The 21,523-nt window shown below is 40.8% G+C and overlaps 1 protein-coding gene across 6 annotated transcripts in view; it reads left to right on the top strand.

The window, feature by feature from the left end:
- Positions 1-4,675: 4,675 nt before the first annotated feature.
- Positions 4,676-21,523, top strand: part of LOC148014463 (protein REVEILLE 6-like) — a 137,758-nt gene continuing 120,910 nt past the window's right edge. For 3 of the 6 annotated variants that reach the window (XM_087666133.1, XM_087666134.1, XM_087666132.1), the window contains exons 1-4: positions 4,676-5,156; positions 8,266-8,323; positions 16,418-16,532; positions 16,643-16,816. In XM_087666133.1, coding sequence (XP_087522259.1) covers positions 5,026-5,156; positions 8,266-8,323; positions 16,418-16,532; positions 16,643-16,816 — 478 coding nt within the window. In that variant the 5' untranslated portion in view covers positions 4,676-5,025. The remainder of the gene's footprint in view (positions 5,157-8,265; positions 8,324-16,417; positions 16,533-16,642; positions 16,817-21,523) is intronic. The other 3 variants (XM_087666136.1, XM_087666135.1, XM_087666131.1) reach the window with 2 other exon arrangements.

Genomic DNA, 21,523 nt, shown 5'->3' on the forward strand with positions numbered 1-21,523 from the left:
GCTCTGATACCAATTGAAATGTGAGAAGGATCGAAGCTTGCATGCGAGAGCTATGACGGGAGAGCAAGACCAAGAAAGAGAGAGACAAGAAATGAGAACTCCAACAACCCCAATGTGTGGTCGGGTCTTCCTTTATTCAAACTGTCACTAAAAGAATAAAGAATAAGTGACTATGACAGGTGCCCACCACCTATAGTATGCAATGGTGGGTACTATCAGTGTAGTAATACACGGGCGGACCATGGCAAAGAAGCATTGGTTAACATTGCCAAAAACCTATCGCGAACCACTCTTCAAAGAAGCAATGTTCTCTAGTGTATATCAAGGGCAATGTTCTCCAGTGCCAGAATATGAGCCTGCATGACAATTCATCTACATTAAGATTGATGAAAATCTATTAAGATAAACTTTTAAAGAAGTAAGTTACACGTCAAGAGCAATGTTCTTCGGTGCAAACAAGCTCTCGTTCTTGTGAGCAATCAACTCACATACTCCATCCTCTATATGACCCACACTATCACTATTAAGAAGATCTTTCAACTTCTCTTCTTGTTCATTCAAAGAGCCAGCACGCGGCCACCAATTTTTTTGGATATGTTCATAAATGTCACCTATATAACCCTTGATCTCTTCTAACTCGTATCGTTACTCCATTAGGAAGGTGCCCTTCATATTTCTATTCCAACATTCTCTCAGTCCTCTGTAGATGGTCACCAATGTTCTCACAAATAGAAATCGAAGCTTTTTTATGCCAAAACAATGTCTTCACTTGCTTTTCAATCCCATCCAAGTGACGAATAAATCTCAAGGAACCAATGGAACTATCATGCCCTCCAACATGCTTAAGCGCATGACGAAGTGCCTTCTTCCTTGTGGTTTCCTTTATTTTGCGTGCATTCATTTACATGTTAGGAGTGCATTGTATAATATCTTTTACAGACATATTCTTGTTTGTTGCAGGAGAGAGAGAGAGAGAGAGAGAGAGAGAGAGAGAGAGAGAGAGAGAGAGAGAGAGAGAGAGTAGGAGGGATGAAGAAGAAAACGAAGAAGAAGACAAAGAAGAAAAAGGAGAGGTGAGAAAAGAGGGTGAAGGAGATGAGAGAGAGACAGAGAGAAAGAGAGAATAATAATAATAAAAAGAAGAAAACAGAGAGATAAAGAGAGAAGAGGGAGGAGAGAGAAGGAGCGACAGAGGTGAGAGAAGAAGATGGAACCTACTAGTAGCTAACCAACTAACTAATATCACATGGATTTCTCTCTGTAACTACCTAACCAACTAACATACTAACTAAACTAAGCAAATAACCCTAAACTAACTAACCTACTAACTAACTAACCAACTAAGAAAGAGAAACGTAACCAACAAACCAACCAACCAATCCACACACCAAACCAATAAAAACAACATATCAACTAACAAATATGGCAAGAGATCACCAACGTGAATAATAGTTGTCAAAATTTGCCCCAACGACCAATCCCACAAACAAAATAGTGCCAAGCAAACCAAACACTAATAAATTAAACCTCACAAAGAAAACCTCTCTCTCTCTCTCTCTCTCTCTCTCTCTCTCTCTCTCTCTCTCATAACTAAGTTACAACAATGTACTCTAACTAACCTACCTAACCACTAAAACTAACTAAGCTACTAACAACTAACCTATCAACTAAGTAACTATATAACTAACTTACAATTATTATTAATCTCTCACCACCCCCCTCTAATAACTAACTTACCCAACCACCAACTAACTAACCTACTAAGCTACTAACAACTAACCTACCAACCAAACTAATAACGTAAAAGAAACAATTAACCAACCAACCAATTGATTAAAAAATAAACTAACGCTAAATAACTAAAGTAAACACACAATTTAAGTATTCAAAACTAACTAACTAACTAATTAAACAATTAAAATCACGCGTCTAAGATAAACAATTCACTAACTAACCAATTGATTAAAAATTAAATTAATGATAAACAATAAAAAAACAATTTGAGCTAACCCCAAACTAACAATTTAAACTAAACTAACCTAACCACTAACTAACTAAGCTACTAACAACTAACCTACTTACAACTAACTTACAGTAACCTATTGACTAACTTACAACTAACTAATTAAACAATTAAAATCACACGTCTAAGATAAACAATTAACTAACCGACAATCGATTAAAATTTAAATTAACGCTAAACCACTAAGAAAACAATTTAAGGTAATCCCAAACTAACAATTTAAATTAAGCTAACCTAACCACTAACTAACTAACCTACCAACCAAACTAATAACATAAAATAAACAATTAACCAACTAACCAAACGATAAAAAATTAAACTAATGCTAAACAACAAAATTAAATACACAATTTAAATAATCCAAACTAACTAACTAACTAATTAAATAGTGAAAATCACATGTATAAGATAAACAATTAACTAACCAACCAATTGATTGAAAATTAAACTAACGCTAAACCAGTAAGAAAACAATTTAAGGTAACCCCAAACAAAAAATTTAAACTAAACTAACCTAACCACTAACTAACTAACTAAGCTACTAACAACTAACCTACTTACAACTAACTTACAGTAACCTACCGACTAACTTACAACTAACTAATTAAATAATTAAAATCACACATCTAATATAAACAACTAACCAATGAACAATCAATTAAAAATTAAACTAACACTAAACCACTAAGAAAATAATTTAAGCTAACCCCAAACTAACGATTTAAACTAAACTAACCTAACCACTAACTAACTAAGCTACTAACAACTAACTTACAGTAACCTACGGACTAACTTATAACTAACTAATGAAACAATTAAAATCACACGTCTAATATAAATAATTAACTAACCAACCAATTGATTAAAAATTAAACTAACACTAAACCACTAAGAAAACAATTTAAGGTAACCCCAAACTAACAATTTAAACTAAACTAACCTAACCACTAACTAATTAAGCTACTAACAACTAACCTACCAACCAAACTAGTAACATAAAATAAAAAGTTAACCAACCTCTCTCTCTCTCTCTCTCTCTCTCTCTCTCTCTCTCTCTCTCTCTTTCCACCGGCAGGACATGTGCCTCGAGAGTCGCCTTGATAGTCGGCGACTCCGTCATTGACTTCATGCCGCCTATGCTTTGACAGTGCATCGTTGACTTCGTGCTGCCCCCCACGGACTGAGACTATGTGGCACTACTAGATTGCCGGACCGCATGGCACTCTGGCACTCGAGAGAGAGAGATTGCGTGGCAGCGTGCTAGACTGTCAGACTGAGATAGACTACTGACTATGTGGTAGCATGCGAGATTGCTAGACTGGAGATCGTGGCAGTTGGACTACCGAACTATAAAGAGAGGGGACTGACATGCCTGCTCATGCTTGCTGTTTGCTCGTGCTTGCTCCCAACCCTCTATACACTACTGATCCTCCTGCTGCCTGTCCTATTCTACTCCTACCTAATGCCCATGAGTGTGAGTGAGAGTGAGAGGAGGTGGTGGTGGAAAGAGACCACGGTTCTCTTTGCCCCTAATCATGTGAGAGATTAACCCAATCATGTGAGAGATTAATGACCACTTACGTTTCTCTCTACCCCCAATCATGTGAGCAATTAATGATATATGAAGACTTTGGTCTGGTTGGGAGCTAGGTTTGGGAGCTCCCTAGTGCTTCAACACCTCCTGAACCTGTAGCTCAAATAATAATGTAGTATCGACGTGCGGACCGACATCATGATCTACCATACTATTGTTATGTAAGAGAAACTTTCCATGGGAGTTGTATAGTGAGTAGGTCGTATATGTTTTCTAGAATTGGATGATGGTTTTGTAGTCTTTACCTTTGGATCCATTAGCTTGTGGATTGCCACCACTTATAATTGCTCAGGCATATCATTCTATTGATTTGTCATATCTTTTCATTGATTGGTGAGCACTTTCATATGGTTCAATAACTACATCAAAACAAAAATCCGCACTCTTTATTGACACTCAATATTTGAACACCATTGTGAAGTGGTCATTATGTAAGTTAACTAGTTGGTAGACATTGAAAAGAGTGTGCTCACACACCACAGTTTTTGACCATTATCCCCTACCGTTTCTCAGCCTACCTCTATTTTGTCGACATCACTTTCAAGTATTTTGATACTGCTTTTAGTATTTTGCCACATCACTCTTTGGTGGTGTCGAACCGCTTGGTAGTGTTGCAATACTTTTTAGTGGTGCCTCCTTACTTTTTATGTTGTGTTAGGTTACAAGGTAAACATTGTGGAGCAAACGAATCCTTATGTTTCCCCATTGTTGGAAATTTCCCAAGTTGTAGGCAATGTTTAGCATATAGGACAATTGGTGTAGGTTGAACATTGTAGTAAAAGCAACGTAGCAGGGCTTAAAGTATTAGAATTGAAAGAAATCTTGCGAGTTTTTGATCATGACATCTAATTGGACGATCATCTAGTGGGTGCGTCAAGTGGAGCTTGAGCTGTACGTAGGCGGCATGTGAAGATGCTCTAATTGCACCATAACTAGTGCGGTTGGTATCCACGCCGAATGATAGCAGATAGACACAAGCTCAGGTAAAACCATGAAAGATTGCGCTTTTTTAAAGAGTAGCAGACAGCAAATATGCTCTCAAAATTTGTGGCCGATAAACTCCGCGAGAGCCACATGATAGTCCACGTCTGCAAGCGGTCCCGTGGTCAAATCTGACGTGTCAATCTTACCTTGTATGCAGAAAGACAGCGATCTTTCGAAGTAATGGCAAGCAGCCACGTACACAGCCCGTGCAACGTGACATTCTAATAAGAAACCCACTCCAGGAGGCACACACTGTCTCTCCTCTCTCTCTCTCTCTCTCTCTATGCCAACAATTTAGGGTTAACTGATGTATTCCAGAATCATCTGCCTTGTTCATATCAAATCGATCGTCTTAGATTTTCTTCCCCCGTTTTTAAACCTGCCATCTTTACTGTAATAAAGAAGCCTGTCCTGCAGATGGTACATGCCAATGATGGCAACAGCAAACACTGCCGAGGACCTCTCCAAGAAAATCCGTAAGCCGTACACGATCACCAAATCTCGCGAGAGCTGGACGGAGCAAGAGCACGACCGCTTTCTTGAAGCCATTCAACTGTGAGGCTTCTGATTCTTCCTCCATTGCGTTAGCAACAGGAATCCTTTTGTTTTCAAGAAATTCCTTATTGGTACCATGTGGTTGCCTTCGCTCGCTCACAACTGTCAGTTGAACCGAATTCTGAGTATCGTTGGACATGAAGATGTTAATAAGCTTGTATAGGTAGGGCTAATTGCTTTAGCAATCCTATGCAACTGTCGCCTCATCTTGATTCAAAAGAGGGATTAATCTCATTGTCCGGTGTACGAACACTACCATAGAACTGCCATCACGAAAATGATATACTAAGAGGAGATTGTCTGATACCTTACTCAGAATATTTTCTCCATTTTGTCAGCTTCTTTGGCAGGGTTTTACTGTTCCGAACCTAGATATGCTAATCCCTTGGAGAGACAAACCGGTCTTTCCAAATATACATATATACAAGAGCCAATTCTCAAGTTGGCTTGGGGATTTTTGGAATGTTTTCATCTCCCTTGAAGCCTTCTTCTTATCCTTAAACGTTCGTTACAAGTGCAAGAAGATTGGTTGCGTTTCAAAGCAATGTATAAGAGGTACTCAAGGTTGTATACAGTTGCGTCCTACACCTGCACCAGAGAAGTGATTGGGGGTGCAAATGAGCTATTTACCCGAGCTTGTGTGCATCATTAGGAGAAACTATGGTGTATCCTAAAGCTGACGATGTATGAACATGTCTTATGGAGACCGATGGTGTTGTTATGACAGCTGTTCCTAGAGGTTCATTATCTAAAGAGACTGCAGTAGCTCAGCAGACAGTTTATGGAGACTGCATGGCTGATTCTGAGGTTATTATTTCCTCTTCACAAATCATCAGAGTTCCTGCAAGGCCAAATAGGAATATATGTGGTCCTTAACTTGTGACCAGATTTCAGATCATTGATGGTGGCCAGAAACTCAGTAGATCTGTATTGTGTCTAGAGCCCCCACATCAGCAGATTTCCTGCAAGCCAAATAGGAATATATGTGGTTTTTCCCTGCAGGTGATTTCCAGTTTATTGATGGTAGCTGGAAACTTCACAGGTTGATGTTGTTTCTAGACATCAAACAGGAGTACATTAGTCCTGTTTTTGTAGGTAGTCTTCAGATATTTGATATGAAGACTACATGGCTGATTCTAGACTTATAGTTTACTCTTCGCAAATAGGAACATTGATGGTACCCAGAAACTCAGTGGATTTATGTTGTGTGTAGAAGCCAAACAGAAACACATTGGTCCTTGTTTACAGGTGGACTTGACTTGTTGGATAGTAGATTACAGGTCCCAGCTGGATGAAAGTTGGAGAGATAATCTCTTAAAAAATTGTAAATTTTCCAGATGATCATAGAAACATCTTCTTTCCTGTTTTCTGGCTGTAGGTTTTGTGGATATTCACCTCTGTGGTCTCCCACTGTGACATGGTAACAACCTTTGGTTCCCAAGGCGGGATCAGGGGTTAAAATTCATGGGGTCGATTTAGTGGGTGATGTGTGAAAAGCCACTATTTCTATGGAACAAAGTGGTGATGCTGACCTGATGTTGTGAACAAAGTGTCCTGCAAGTTGTTGCACAGCAGGATCCTCTTAACTTGGAATCATGCTCTCAGGTTTCGAATGATGTCATGAAGATGTAATTAGCTGCCCATTGGAAAAAATGGATGTCCACATGGGATAGGTTTATGTGGCCAGTGACCACTGTTGTGATGAATTGGGCAAGTGACCACTGTTGTGCAGCTCCAGGGTAATTATCAACTGTGGTTAGATGCCCCTTACAATTAGAAAGGTGTGTGGTCATTGTTAAACAACGTGCTACATGAGTTGTAGCCTGCCTTGTTGCACTTGTGGTCATAGTTGCATGCAAACTCATATGGCTTTGATTATCATACCTTACCATACCATATGATGAACACATTTAAATAGGGCATTTTGGACAACCGTCATGCTCATTGTTATAGCTTAACAAGTGCTAATTTATGTATCTGGCCTTGATTGTTTGAATGTTCACTTTGTAATAAGAGCTTAACTTGTTTGATTGTTATGTGGCCTTGATTGTTGAACATTCACTTTATAGTAAGAGCTTAACTTGTTTGATTATTGTAGGGTATGATCACTAGTTTTAATGGTATATTTCTTATATTTTTTAATAAAAGGCGACATACTATTCAGCCACAAGGTTTGCATTAGACTTCAGTCCTGTTTCCATCCTCATTTGCATATGTTGCGTGGGATATGTATGGGAAGAACTGGTATAGAAGTGTGGCCCTGATGGCATCTTGGATGTCAAGATATAACATTTGGGGTTAGATCAGACAAGCTGTGGAACAGTTAAAGGTCGTGTGTGAGCTCAGAAACCAGTAGCTCCCCTTGCATGCAGCTTGCACCAGAGCTTTGTTTCCTCTACTCTGCCCTTGAGCTGAGTTAGTATTAGTTACAGAATTACTAGTGGGTGGACAATCTTGTTGCTCTTGATATTAGCTACAGAACTAATAGTGGGCAGACAATCACACTTTGATAGGTGTGCTGACCTTTATGGACAATAATGATGTCATCTTTTCATCCAAGAACACGTTGAATGGTATCACCTAGTGAGTACGAGTGTTGCGGGTCGCAATTTGTCAAAGGTTTTCGGAGAGTTTACAACTAATATGTTAGTTTTGCATCTTGCTTCCGAATTTTGTTCCTTCAACTCTCTTACCTTGTGTGGAGTTTTACTATTGTATCATTGATCTTTAAAATTAGCCACAAGGGTGGTTGGCTGAAAGCATGATAGTGTGCAGGTGAACCATATGTCTAGAATTGTGATAGGATGGGAACTGCTGTTTACAAATCTCTTTCTATGCCTCTTTCCAATGACAAACTTAAAACTCTTTCCTTGCAAAAGGAGAGGATCTAATTTTTTCATCATTCTTCATAGATGTGCAATAATATGGTTGCTATTTATATGCATTTTGCAGTCTCACAAAACAGCATAGCAGTCCTTAATTCATTAACAGAAAATGGGATTTTCAGTGTGTAGGAGTTGTTTCCTTCCAGTTCTCAAGAACACAGAAATTTTTTGTATTTTATCAATTGTTTGCTTTGTGCTGAATTCAAGCCTTTGGATTGATACAGGTTTGATCGTGACTGGAAAAAAATTGAAGCCTTTGTAGGATCCAAAACAGTTATACAGGTAATAAAAGGTCTTGAATGGTATATATGTTTTTCCATTGCACGTTCTAGCTGGAAGTACTAATATCATTGACTAAGTTATGATTCATTTTTGGACAAATCAAGGTGGTGACTAAGAGGATGGACTAGAGAATATGTAAGGAAGGCTTAACATATGGTTTATTTAAAAACACAGGCCAGCTGAAGCAGTCATGCTCATTTTCCCTGTTGACAGGACACAGCTTGGCCATTAACAACCCTCATTTGCAGCATGGCGAGGTGCTAGGCCTTTAGGCTGCATGTACTGCCATAGGATGTAGCAATTTCTCTTTTGTCTTTGTGCTTAATCACTTAGTTGCTAGGATTTGCCAATCTCGACTCCACAAGTTTCACAAAAGAAGAAGTTGCCATGCTCGAACCTTGAATTCATGCAGTTGCAATCTCTCTCTCTCTCTCTCTCTCCCCCATTCCCCGCCCCCCCCCCCCCCTTTCCTTGTAAGGGCTTTGTAGCTATACCATGCCGTTATCATCGGAAGCACCTATATAGGGAGTAGTAGTGACTCAAAGCCCTGCCTTGTTTCCACACTACGTGTGATTCCCTATACCCAATGGTGAACCCTCTCATGTGCGGCGTCACGAGGGTGTAGTCCTGGGATGTGTCTATGTTGTCCCGCTTTTTGGATTGAATAATACAAGAGTATACCTTGAGCTCGCATATCGTGTTACCTTTCTGTGCCGTGTTGAGTGCGTAACGAGTGCAGGTGCATTACAGTTGGTATCAGAGCAACTCTTGCTCGGAGTAAAGGAGTGCTCACGGAAGCAGGAGAGAAGATCCAATGCCCCAAAGAGAACGAAGTCGTAATGACCCACAGTGTGACGTTCCGTGTCGTGACGCCCTACATCGTGACACCCCACGTCGCATTGACCCCCGTTGCGAAGCCCCCCTCGCATCGGCCTCGGCGTGACGTCTCGACCTCGACACCACCCACCGTCTGAAGACGTGACGCGGCTTCCCTGTGACACAACCACTACCACCACAGGCGAGACCGACTTCCCCGCGCTGACCACACCATCAATCACATCGCGGCTTCCCCTGCCGACAATACCACCAACCACATGGAGGACGAAAGGGAGAATGTCACCCTCCCAACAATGGAGGAGAGGAAGAAGAGTAGAGGGCAAGAATGGAGAGTGGCCCAAGAGGAGAAGATAGCCGGACTGGAAAGGCAGTTGGAGGGCATGTTAGGCATGCTAGAGTCAATATGGAGGAACATGCAGATGAAGGAAGAGGAAGAGGAAAGGAAGAGAAAACTAGAAGTGGAGCAGGGCTATAGAGAATGGGTGTTACAACAACAAGAAGAGGAGAAAAGACAAAATGCAAGAGGAGATGGATAGGATGGGTAGAGAGGAGACGTGTAGGAGGGCGCAAGATACAAGGAAAGAGAAGGAGAAGATAGTAGAAACAGGAGTAAGAAGAAAGACAAGAAGGAGGAGAAGAAGGACAATCGAAGAGAAGAGGAAGATAGTGACAGTTCAAAAGATGACTATGGAAAATTCAACATGCCCTAACCAACCAAGTTCAAAGGAGAGAGAGACGGGCTGGTCCTGAAGAAATGGATCGCAGAGGTGGACATGTACTTGAAGTATTCCCGAATAATCGAATACAGGAAGGCAAAAGTGGTAGCTATTTACTTGGAGGAGGACGCTGCCAATTGGTACCTGTTGGAGCAAGAGCAGGGCCACACTATCTTTTCGTGGGAAGAACTCCAGGAAGAACTGAAAGACTACTTCATTCCAAAGATGGAGAAATTCAAAGTGAGAGACGAATGGATGATGTACTAGGGGTTGGCTTGTAATGGTTGTTTCCCCATCTTCCTGTTGCTCCTCTTGGTACCAATGCGGTTTGCGACACGGCCGTTGTGGTGGTGGGGGTTTGGCTCCTTGTATTTGTGAATGGCCCTCTAGGGGCATTGGGCCTTTGGTTCCATGAGGAGGAGTTATTGAAGTTGGTGTTGAACCTGCTTTGGTTCCCCTGGGCTGTTCTTCTGCCTTCTAGGTCAACTAATCTTTCGGCCATTCTCATGGCTTCTGCTAAGCTTGTTGGCTCCTATCTCTCCACATCTCTTCTAGCCCATTCTTGCATCCCAAATAAAAATCCATGTAATTTGGTGTCTGTATCCATGTTTGGTAGCTGTAGCATAATCTGCCTATATTTGCTGATGTATTTTTATCGAAGCTTTTCTAGCTTGGACTTCTTTCATTTTGTATGCAATCCAAACTCTACGTAAAGATATCTCAAGATGTAATGTAAAAAAAATTTCTATCGTCGTATTTTATTGTTCTCATTTTTTGAAGTCTTTTCTTTTAATATTTTGTTGTTTCAAATTATAGTCTTTGATGTAATTCTTCACATGATATTGATTATATTTGTATAAATAATGGTGCATTTTTTTGATAGTCTCTCATTAAGCGATGAAGAGTTACATCCTTCTTGTGAAAGACCTTGTCATTGATAGAGGCGTCAACACTTTTCACTCTCGTTTCCATCCCCATCCCCATCCCCATCCCCATCCCCATCCCCATCAATCACTTCATCATCTTCAACTCAAGATCTGGTCATGGACAAAGGCACAAGATTAGGAAGACTAAGTCACCATCTCAACTTGAAAAGAAGATCAAATTCAATATGTATGATGGTTTTCGAAATGCTGATATTTTTCTTAAGTTTATTCATCAATTTCAAATCTTGTATGGTTGTGCCAAGTATAAAGAAAAAGAGAAGATTAAGTTTGTAGTTCTACATTTGACTGACCTAGCCCACACTTGGTGGACAGGTTTGGAATACAATCATGTTGCCCTAAAATCTTGGTGTTCCTTCATTTGCACTATATGAGGATAATTCCTCTTGTTCATTTTGAAAGAGATGTGAAATGGAATAGGGTGGGCTTTGACGAAGGAAAAATAAGTCCTTTGTGACTTGATGACTACACAAAGAGGTTTTTGGAGCTACTTTTGAAGGTCCAATGCTTTAAGAAAATCAACAACTCTTAGAAGCTTAGGAATTTCACTAGGGATTAAGAACTCTATAGGCATAATGGCATTAGTGCCATAAGTAAGTGTGAATGGAGTAACTGTCTTTATGGACTATTTGATAAGGTGGTAAGGCTGCCATGAATTTGTTATCGCAATTTTTTCTAGAGAGATTGTTTTAGTGCAAATGTCTAATACTATGTTATTCTTGGATTTTGCTTAGCCAGTAGCTTGAGGATAGTAAGGAGGTGTTTTCTTGTTAATGATGAGGAACATGGAGAGTAATTGCTCAATCATTGGATCGATAAAGTGCAATCCTTGGTCATTGACATCTATATGGGGCAACCATAAGTAGAGACGACATACTTCCACAAGAGCCTTGTTGTTGTTTGAATATTGTTCTTTGAGTGGCCCTAGCCTCAACCCCCTTTGTCATATACTTAGTTTTCACTATGATGCACTTCGCTTGAGAATATTGTGTGTTTGGGCTAATAGGTTTGATGAAATCCATTCCCCATTTCTTGAAGGATTGACGAGCTATGATCAATGTTATTGACTCCATCTTTCCTTACTAATCGGCACCTTAGTGCACTGATACCTACCACAATGCTTAATAAATAAAGTTGTATCTTTAAACAGGGTAGGTCATTGTAATTATCATTGAAGAACATTTATTGTAATGGTGTTTGTGTCATGGGCATTTGAATTTTTTGATAGTTTACTTAGTATTTTATTTAGTTATTAATTAGATGTGCAAATGTGGCAGTCACAAATGACAGGGAATGGGGATGGTGATAGTGATGGGGGTGGGGATGTGGGTTTGACAAAAATAGGGGATAGGGGACTGGAAAGACATTAAAAAATTCTAAATATTTTTAAAAGATTAAAATCTTTTTTGCCTTAACTTTGAAATTCAGAATGTGCATTATGAAAGTAACATAGAAAGGTGTAACTTCAACAACTGTAGCCAAGCTTGGAACCAGCTTCTTGCAATATGCAAAGAATTACATCTAAGAACTAGCAGGACTAGACTATGATACTCAAAAGCCACTGAAAGAATGTTAGCTCTCAAAGGGCCTTGAAATAGTCTCAATAAACAATGGTCTAGTTGTTCTGGGGACTTGAAATAATCTTAGTAGACAAGGCTACAACACTTAAACTATTCTGAATCAATCTCAATAGTTTCAAGCCTCAAGGCCCTTTGAGACAAGGCTCTAGTTTACCCCTTAAATAGTTCTAAAAGAGTCTCCCATCACATTTCACGTCCCCATTTTGTCACTTTGTGATACATGCTAAAGTGACATCACTTTTACAAGTGACGCATCCCATCATGGATCTGTTATGGGAACGGTGTCCTAGTGCCCCAAGGGTTTGCCTTGTCCATCACTCGTGACTATGAAATTTGAGGTGCACATGTTGTGCAAGATAGTTAATTCACAATGATGGGTGAAGGACCTTGACATATCAGTTGTTGTCAAAGGCAATAGTTATAACAAGTTATACTGGACATGTACTAGGTCGGGTGTGGTTTCAGTTTTGGCTAGGGCATTTATTTGCCCAATAAGTGTCAATAGTGACACTAGGAACTAGTTACTAATTAATAAATTAATGCTAGTTCAAGGGTCAAATAATGCACGAGACCATTTGGGGTCAAAATGGCCTAGCCAATTTGATGTGGAGGTGCACAATGATTCTTCAGGTAGGGACAAAGGGCTGCATTAATGTTCAGAATTAATTGATTCTTACAATTAATTAAGTTTCTGAAAATTGCTGGAAATGGATTAGGAACTTGACACTCGGCAGAACTTTTCCATTCAGGTGAAGGGAAGGTTATTGGAGGCTAGTAGAGGTTCTTTCCAGTGGTGTGGGGATTGGGGGGGAGAGAGGAGAGGCTGTTGCTGCTTTTGGCACCTGTTTTAGAGCAGATTTCATCCAGCTAGGAAGTGAAATTGGCAGGTGGCGGCCACCCAAAGGCTGAAGGAATGCACACGACAATTTCCCAAGCAGCCCCACCAGCTAGCGACAGCATTTGAGGCTGGGCAACAACATTCTAGGGTCCTTTGGGAGCAAGCGACATCATTTGATGTTGCCATAGATCAGGTAACATCAGATCTTAACCATTTCTGGTGAGAGATTTTAGATTTTTCTCTCTCTTCAGAATTCTCTCTCATTCTCCAGCCATTTTACATAACTCCTCAGCGAATTTCAGCCACTATGGCTATTGGAGGTGCTGAGTTTGCTGGTTTGCTGATGTTAACCCTAATGTTCATCAGAAATCAGGGTTTAGCAGCCACCTGGGGTCCAGTGGCAAGAAAATGAGGGCCTAGTGCTTGAAATCAGCAGTTGGAATTCGTGGAATTGGCTAAAGATTTCAAGAGGCCAGCCATATTGAAGACCTAGTATTTGGAACAGTTGCTGGAAATTGTGTAATTTCAACATTTCCAAGAGGTGAGCCCATCCCAATTGGATTCGAGGCTAGAGTTGACCAGCCAAGGGTCAATTGAAGTTCAATCCTTGGGTGAATCAAGGGACAAACTGATTAGAAGTCTTGTTGGTCACGTACGACAGCAAGATGTATTGAAGATTGAAGGAGATCAGGCTGGGTCTTAGTGTACTTCAACCTTTAGCAAGATGTATTGAAGATTCAAAGAGAGACTGCAAGCGGCACCAATTTTTGGGGCCAACTAGGTGTCTAGACTCCAGTGTCCAAGATTAAGTTGTAATATTTGTAAACAAGTTTATGTGAAATTTATCCTTCTTGTAATAATTAGGTTGTTCACTACCCTTTTGAAGAAGGTATGTTGGTTTCAATTTGCTTCAGAGTGGCCTCTTGTGATTCCGCCATGTGCTTCATGGAGCACATTCTCCATTTCATGCTCACAATCCACATCTTCTTGAAAGACCACCATGTCCTGAGGTGATATAATGGATGAGTGATCATTTGGTAGGGTTGGATCTCTAGACGAAGGTGATTGAGTCTTGCCTGCTCTAGCAAGCATTATGGGGATCCTTTTTCAAGAATTCACATAATATTGTTGGCCCAAGAGGGTGAGATTTCAGCTTCAAAAAGTTATGTCTCTTGATTGATTTTGAACAAGTGTGTGCCAAGCAAATTATCATCAACTCATGTAGCCTTTTGACCACTTATTATGTGAGACATGTGATTGGCCATATAATGCTACTTTCCCTTGTGCACAATCACAATGAGATTGAACTCTAGTAGTAGTAGTAGTAGCCATTTTGCAATTCTTCCTATAGCGCATAGTTTATTTAGTATGTAAACTAGTGTTTGAAGAAGGTAAATGGTGTTGCAAACACGTAGTATTGAAACTTCTTATTTGCACACACTATACCTAGTTCTTTTTCTTTTAAATGTCAAGTATTTCATTTCCGCATCAATGAGCTGTCTACTAGCAAAGCTTACCATGTTGTGTTTACTAGGGTGGCAAACTACAACTTCAATTGCCACTTTGAATGTATAATGCGAACATAGAGCATTATTTCAGTATGGGGCTTGTAGGATTGATGTTGTTGTAAGAGCCTCCTTGAGGGTTTCATAAGTAGCTTGGCATTGCTCAGATCAATCCACATTATTAGGAGCTTGTGAAGTGCCTATTGTAACCTATGTGACCTAAGAAGAACTGAATCCCCTTCAAATTAGTCGGTGGAGGTAAGTCCTTCATAACCCGAATTTTAGCAATGTTAGCTGCTTTGCAGTCTTGGAAAACACAACTCGAGATGAGTCCATGCTTAATTGAGAATTGGCATTTTAGGGAATTTGACAAGAGTCGGTGCCACCAACATGTTTCAAAGATCAATAGTAGTTGTTCTATAATGTAAAGCTTTCAAAGAGTATTGTAGTCTCTCTGTTTGTATACTTCATGAGACTGCAACACTTATACACATATCCAAGAAAGAGCTTTTAAGAGCGGAATAGTAGATCTTATTGGATACTTTCCCAAGGGAGCCTTGCAGTAATCCACAAACAAGGGACAACATACTTAAAATGAAACTCACAGCAGTATTGGAACCATAGAACAATAAATGAAAAAGCTGGAACCTAGAGTACAGAGTACAACATTGGTGAGCTGCACTACCCTGCTCTTTATTGCAGAGGTGCGGCCCAGCTTTTCCCCTACAATAATAGCTGCCCTTCAAAAGACACTGCTCCCTTCTGCTTTCTACGCATCCTTGCCTTCTACTATCTCTTTCGTTTCCTGAATTGCAGCGTCCTGATTCTTCCATCTCCCTCGGCCCTCATTTTTTACTCTCTCCAACAACAGCCGCTGTACTTCCAAAATGTTGACCTCCCTATTCTCTTTTTTGCTTTTATAGTCCTTTAAAAGGCTCCCACCTACACAAAAAACGAGCTAAGCTGTCCCACGCTCTAATGCACCGGAACTCTGTGACGGCCGGCTACCCTATCAGGGTCCATGTCAAAACGTCAATGGCCTTCTTTGCATGATCAACACACATCATACCCATGAGAGAATTCATGGCCAGTCAATCCTGCATGTTTTTTCTTTTATCCAAGCTGCCAGTACTCCTGTCAGATCAGCTGACCACTCTGAATTGCTGCTGAAGGCACCATGTCCTTCTGCAAGACAACTTCCAGAGAAGCTCTTGCCACCTCGGTGGTCAGCCATCTCATAAGCCTCTTTTCTTATACATACTGAATATGACATGCTTGGCACCAGTGAGTGTCTGTGTGCTGGCTTGGTTTTCAGTTCCTCATACTGCATGCCATGTAAGCACACTGCATGTGGGAGAGTTGTTGCTTTGTGTGGTCTACCATTGTGGATAGTTTTCTTTGGGTTTTTCTGAAATTCAGAGAAGTTTTCAGTGGGCCTGATTAGAATTCAGTTTCTAAGAAGCACCTGACAGTGTTGCGAAGGACCACTCCTAACATATGTAACAGATGTTTGAGGATGACCATTAGTCCAAAGTTCTCGTTTTGGTATCAAGATTGGATTCATACAAGTCCTGCACAGTGTATAGTGAGGAGTGGTGCAACATGTGTACTTTGTATTACTCGAGCATCAATATGCGACATGTTAAGTTCCTGAAAAGCTTGTTTGTTATGCAGATTCGGAGCCATGCCCAGAAATACTTCTTGAAGGTGCAGAAAGGTGGTACGGGAGAACATGTACCTCCACCTCGTCCAAAGAAAAGATCTGCTCAACCATATCCACATAAAACTGGTAAGATGATTTTCAGAACAAAGCTTCTACATTTCTTCACCTTCATCTGGCTACAACACTGTTTACCTCTGCTTAAACTTATGCTTGATTTGGTATCTCCCTTTTGGCAGCTTCTCTGCAGCCTGCTTTCCCTTCTCTACTTTGTTCTTCAACAAATCACTACGAACGTCTTTCTGTGAACCATCCTTTTACCAATTTTGGGAAGCCTATTATGGTCACTCCTGTAGCATCCACTTGGATGCACCTTTTGGAGAAGTCAGATAATGCAAGTTTGAACAGGGGTGGTAAGCCAATTTTGATGCACCTCCATTATCTAGAGTGTTGTAAAAGGGCATTAATTGATAATGCAAAGGACACAGTTATACTGCATTTTTTATGTTTGACTATATACATTTTTCTTGTTGCCAACAACTATTTTTGGTCTAGTATAAACACAACTAGTCATTTGACTCTCATAGGATAGAACATAAAAGACCACCTTCAATCACAAGATCAGTTTGTAGGGATATATTTGGCAATTATGAACTTCCTCCTGTGATCCTCCCAATCTGCACATTATTGACTGCTGGCATCTGCTAATTTTGACACTCACCACTCATCAGAAACTACTTGTGCCTGGCTGATGTGCCGAGCGACAAGTAATTTCTTTTTGAGAATACCTGAATTTGTGAGGAGGATGTCCCCACTGAGTTTCTTCCATCTCTTGTTTGTAGTTTATTTGGGGGGTCGATATTGAAAGCTGGTGTTACTCTGCTTGCATTGCAGAGGACTGTCTTTGCAATCAATCAAAAACATCATGATCTCTATGAGCAAGTCTTCAAGGTTTTAGAGCCTGATTCCAATCTGATAGAGTTTGATTGAGATAGTACAGTGAAGTGACTTTGTACAATTAAGTGACTTCTACAAGGCTTAAATTCATTGTAACTTGTTAGGTAGATTAGGAACCATCTTTGTTGAGGCTTAGAATGTAGGCACCCTATCAAGTCCTCTTTGGCTCCAAAGTCACGGGGATTTGAAAATTCCAATAAATGACAATTAATGATTTGTAGAAATTACCTTAAGACGACAAGGACATCTATGGAGGCTATTAGTTGGGTGGCCATGCGGGTGAGTCCAAGGTGGTCTGTAACCTTTTTCACATTGTCTAAAGAACATTATTTGTGGGTAGCAGCCTTAGAGTGCCTGTGTCACAGGGACGTGAAATCTTAAGATGCTTTAATCTTGTTGATAACATTTGATTAAGTTATTAATCAAATGTGCAAGGTTGTTTCGCACATGTGATCCACATGGTAGTTATATCATGGTAACATGCCAAGGATCCCAAACATGTAGTGGGTGTCAAAGGCAAAAGTTGTAATAAGTCATGTTTGACACATACTTGGTAGAACTCGGAGTCAGATTTAGGCCTAGACCAATTTATTGGCCACTAATATCAATGGTGATATTAGAGATTGTGAGAGCAGAGGATCAAGGTACAGCCAGATTCAGTAGACAGTGTGAGAGTGAGAGAGACAGAGTTGAAGCACGACACCCAAGAGAATAGACTGAATGAGTGTAATCTGAAAGTACAAAGTACAACCCTTAAACCTTAGGGTTGTAGGGGGGTGTTCACACCCGACACACACTAAGTGCCTAAATGTGTGTAACATAAGCACATAAGTACATACGATAATAAGACCATAAGTCTGGGGGAAAAAACCTCTCCTACCGAGAGTAAAAAGTGCCCCAGTGTCCTACTGATCACCGACACTCCCATAGGAGCATAGGCGTAAGTAAGGCGTGAGTAAAATACCCAACAAATCCCCTTGGAATGAAGAGTGATCAAGAGTACAAGGATCATCCACCACCAAAGGATATCAAATTTAAAGCATCGCGAAATGCTTCAAATTTGTCACGAGGAAGAGCTTTGGTGAAGATGTCTGCCACATTACTGGTGGTAGGACAATAGACAAGGCTGATATCACCTGCATGTAGCCTCTCTCTGACAAAGTGATAGTGAATCTCAATGTGTTTCGTGCGAGCATGAAACACTGGGTTCCGTGCCACTGCAATGGCACTCTGACTGTCAGTGAACAAAGGAGTAGGCTCAGTAACAGATACATCCAAATCAGCTAGCAAGCGTCTAAGCCATACGCATTCAACTGTGGTGGTGAAAGCTGCCTTGTATTCAGCTTCACATGACGATGTGGCAACAGTGGATTGTTTCTTGCTAAGCCAAGAAATGCAAGAAGTGCCAAGAAAGAAACAATTGCCACTAGTAGAGTGACGTGTATCATAATCACCAGCCCAATCAGAATCACTGTAAGCATGTAAATGCAGTGGTCCCCCCTTGGCATAAAGCAACCCAATAGAACGAGTACCCTGCAAGTAGCTGAAAACACGCTTGACAGCTTGCCAATGTGACATACGTGGCTGATGCATATACCTGCTCAAGGCTGAAACTGCAAACTGTATGTCCGGCCTAGTATTGCATAGATAGATAAGGCATTCAACTGCAGGAGCATATGTATGTATATCAAACAAATCACTGTCATCATGTAATGACAGTTTCAGTCCAGGTTCCATGGGAGTAGTAACTGGCTTGCAATCCTGTAAGCCAAATTTCTCAAGAAGCTGCCCAATATACCTTGACTGTGATAACCCAATACCTCGAGCAGTATGCATGAACTGGATGCCCAAGTAGTAATGCAAAACTCCCAAGTCAGACATGTCAAAAGTTTGCTGCAAATTTTGTTTGAATGCTGAAATCTGATCAGCATGTGTTCCAGTGAGCAAAAGGTCATCAACATAAAGACATAAAATCAGCATAGATCCCCCTTCTTTACATACGCAAAGGGTAGACTCGGATGAACTGTTTAGAAACCCGTGACCAAGCAAGAAAGCATCTATCTTTTCATACCAAGCTCTAGGAGCTTGTTTTAAACCATATAGTGCCTTTTTGAGCTTGCATACCAAATGTTCTGAGCCTTCAACTGCAAAACCAATGGGCTGCTGTACATAAACTTCCTCCTGAAGTTCCCCATGCAAAAATGCAGTCTTGATATCTAGCTGATGAACTGTCCAACCATAATGTGCAGCCAAAGCAATCATAGACCTGATGGTCGTCATACGGGAAGTAGGAGCAAATGTCTCCTCATAATCAATGCCCTTTTTCTGTGCGTAGCCTTTAGCTACCAGCCGTGCCTTGTATTTATCAATGGATCCATCTGCTTTTCTTTTCAATTTGTAGACCTATTTTGTTCCAATGGCTTTCTTCCCAAATGGCAAGGACACCAAATCCCAAGTGTGATTCTTAGTAATAGAATCTAATTCAGCTTGCATGGCTGCCATCCAATGCACACTGTGTTGTGCATCCTCATAACATTCAGGCTCTTCATGATCAAAAGTACTTGCTGCCATAATAAACTCCATGGTATGTGCTGAATCATGCAAACGAGTTTGCCTTCTAGTACGACCAGCCATGGGTGCATCCAAAGGACTATCTTGCATAGTCTGCAAATACCATCTAGGTAGCTGTCTAGCATCCTGGCTGTGTGCAAGCTCTTGCTGAATTTCTGTTTCAGCATTATGCTGAGTATTCCGATCAGCCAATGGCTGAATTTCTGCACTTTCCATAGGAGCAGCTGGCTGAACATTAGGTTCATTTTGTGAACCTCCAGCTGAGTCACCAAAAGTAATGGGCAGCAGCCCTTCAAAAACATCACGGGCAGCCTGATATGTGTCCAAACCAGCCAAGGATAATTCTGATTTTTCATCAAAAACAACATCCCTGCTGACAAAAACCTTCTTAGTAACGGGATCATAGAGTCTGTAGCCTTTGCTCTCATTGCTATATTCCATAAAAATGCACTTAACAGCCTTGTTGTCCAATTTTCTTTTAAGTACCTGTGGAATATGGGCATAGGCAAGACACCCAAAGGTACGAAAGTGACCAACAGAAGGTTTACGGCTGTTCCAAGCCTCAAATGGTGTGATGGTCTTCAAGGCTTTGGTAGGGCATCTGTTCAAAATATGGCAAGCACACATGACTGCTTCCATCCAAAAACTATGAGGCAAGCTCTTTGCCTTCAGCATACATCTGGCCATCTCCATGAGTGATCGATTTTTCCTCTCTGCTACCCCATTCTGTTGTGGAGTATAAGCTGTAGTATACTGATGTACTATGCCCTTCTGCTGCAAAAAAGAATTCAGCATAGAGGACATGTATTCCCCCCCTCGGTCCGAACGGAGAGTCTTAATGTGGCATCCAGATTGGTTTTCAACAAGTGCACTGAAAGCCAAAAATGCATCATATACTTCTGATTTTTTTTTCAAACAATAGACGCAGTAAAAATGGGTGAAGTCATCAATGAATGTCACAAAATAATAACAACCACCCAATGACATGGTCTGTATAGGCCCACAAACATCTGAATGCACCAACTCCAATCTGGTTGTTGCCCTGAAAGCAACATCACGAGGAAATGAGAAACGATGCATTTTTCCCAAAATGCATCCCTCGCATAAGTGCTCAGGAGGTCTCTCCAAGAGAGGTAAGCCATCCAGCATCTGAGTACGCTGTAAAAGCATCAAGCTGCCAAAGTTTACATGCCCTAAACGAGCATGCCATAACTCCGCCTGTATCATGGCAGGAGTAAGAGTGGATGTCAAGTATGCTGACTGATCTACTGAAAGAGCATCCAACTCATATAATCCATGACACAAAGATCCTGTCAAGACCAATGTCATGCATTCTTTTTCTCGAACCATGCAACGGTCATCATCAAAAGTGACCTGCATACCACAACGTGCCAAAGAAGAAATAGAAAGCAAATTCTTCTTTATTCCAGGCACAAACAAAGCATCCTGCAGGCGGAGAATAGAACCATCAATGGCTGTGAGCTGAATCTCCCCAATACCACGAACAGGGTATGATGCATTATTGGCACACTGTATCGATTTCCCAACGGGAGGTGCACTAACTGAAGCAAACAAATCTCTGCGAGATGTGA

Source organism: Lygodium microphyllum, chromosome 25 (genome assembly GCF_053477565.2).
Source record: "Lygodium microphyllum isolate KBCC chromosome 25, Lygodium_microphyllum_v1.1.10, whole genome shotgun sequence".
In the NCBI taxonomy this organism is placed as follows: domain Eukaryota; kingdom Viridiplantae; phylum Streptophyta; class Polypodiopsida; order Schizaeales; family Lygodiaceae; genus Lygodium; species Lygodium microphyllum.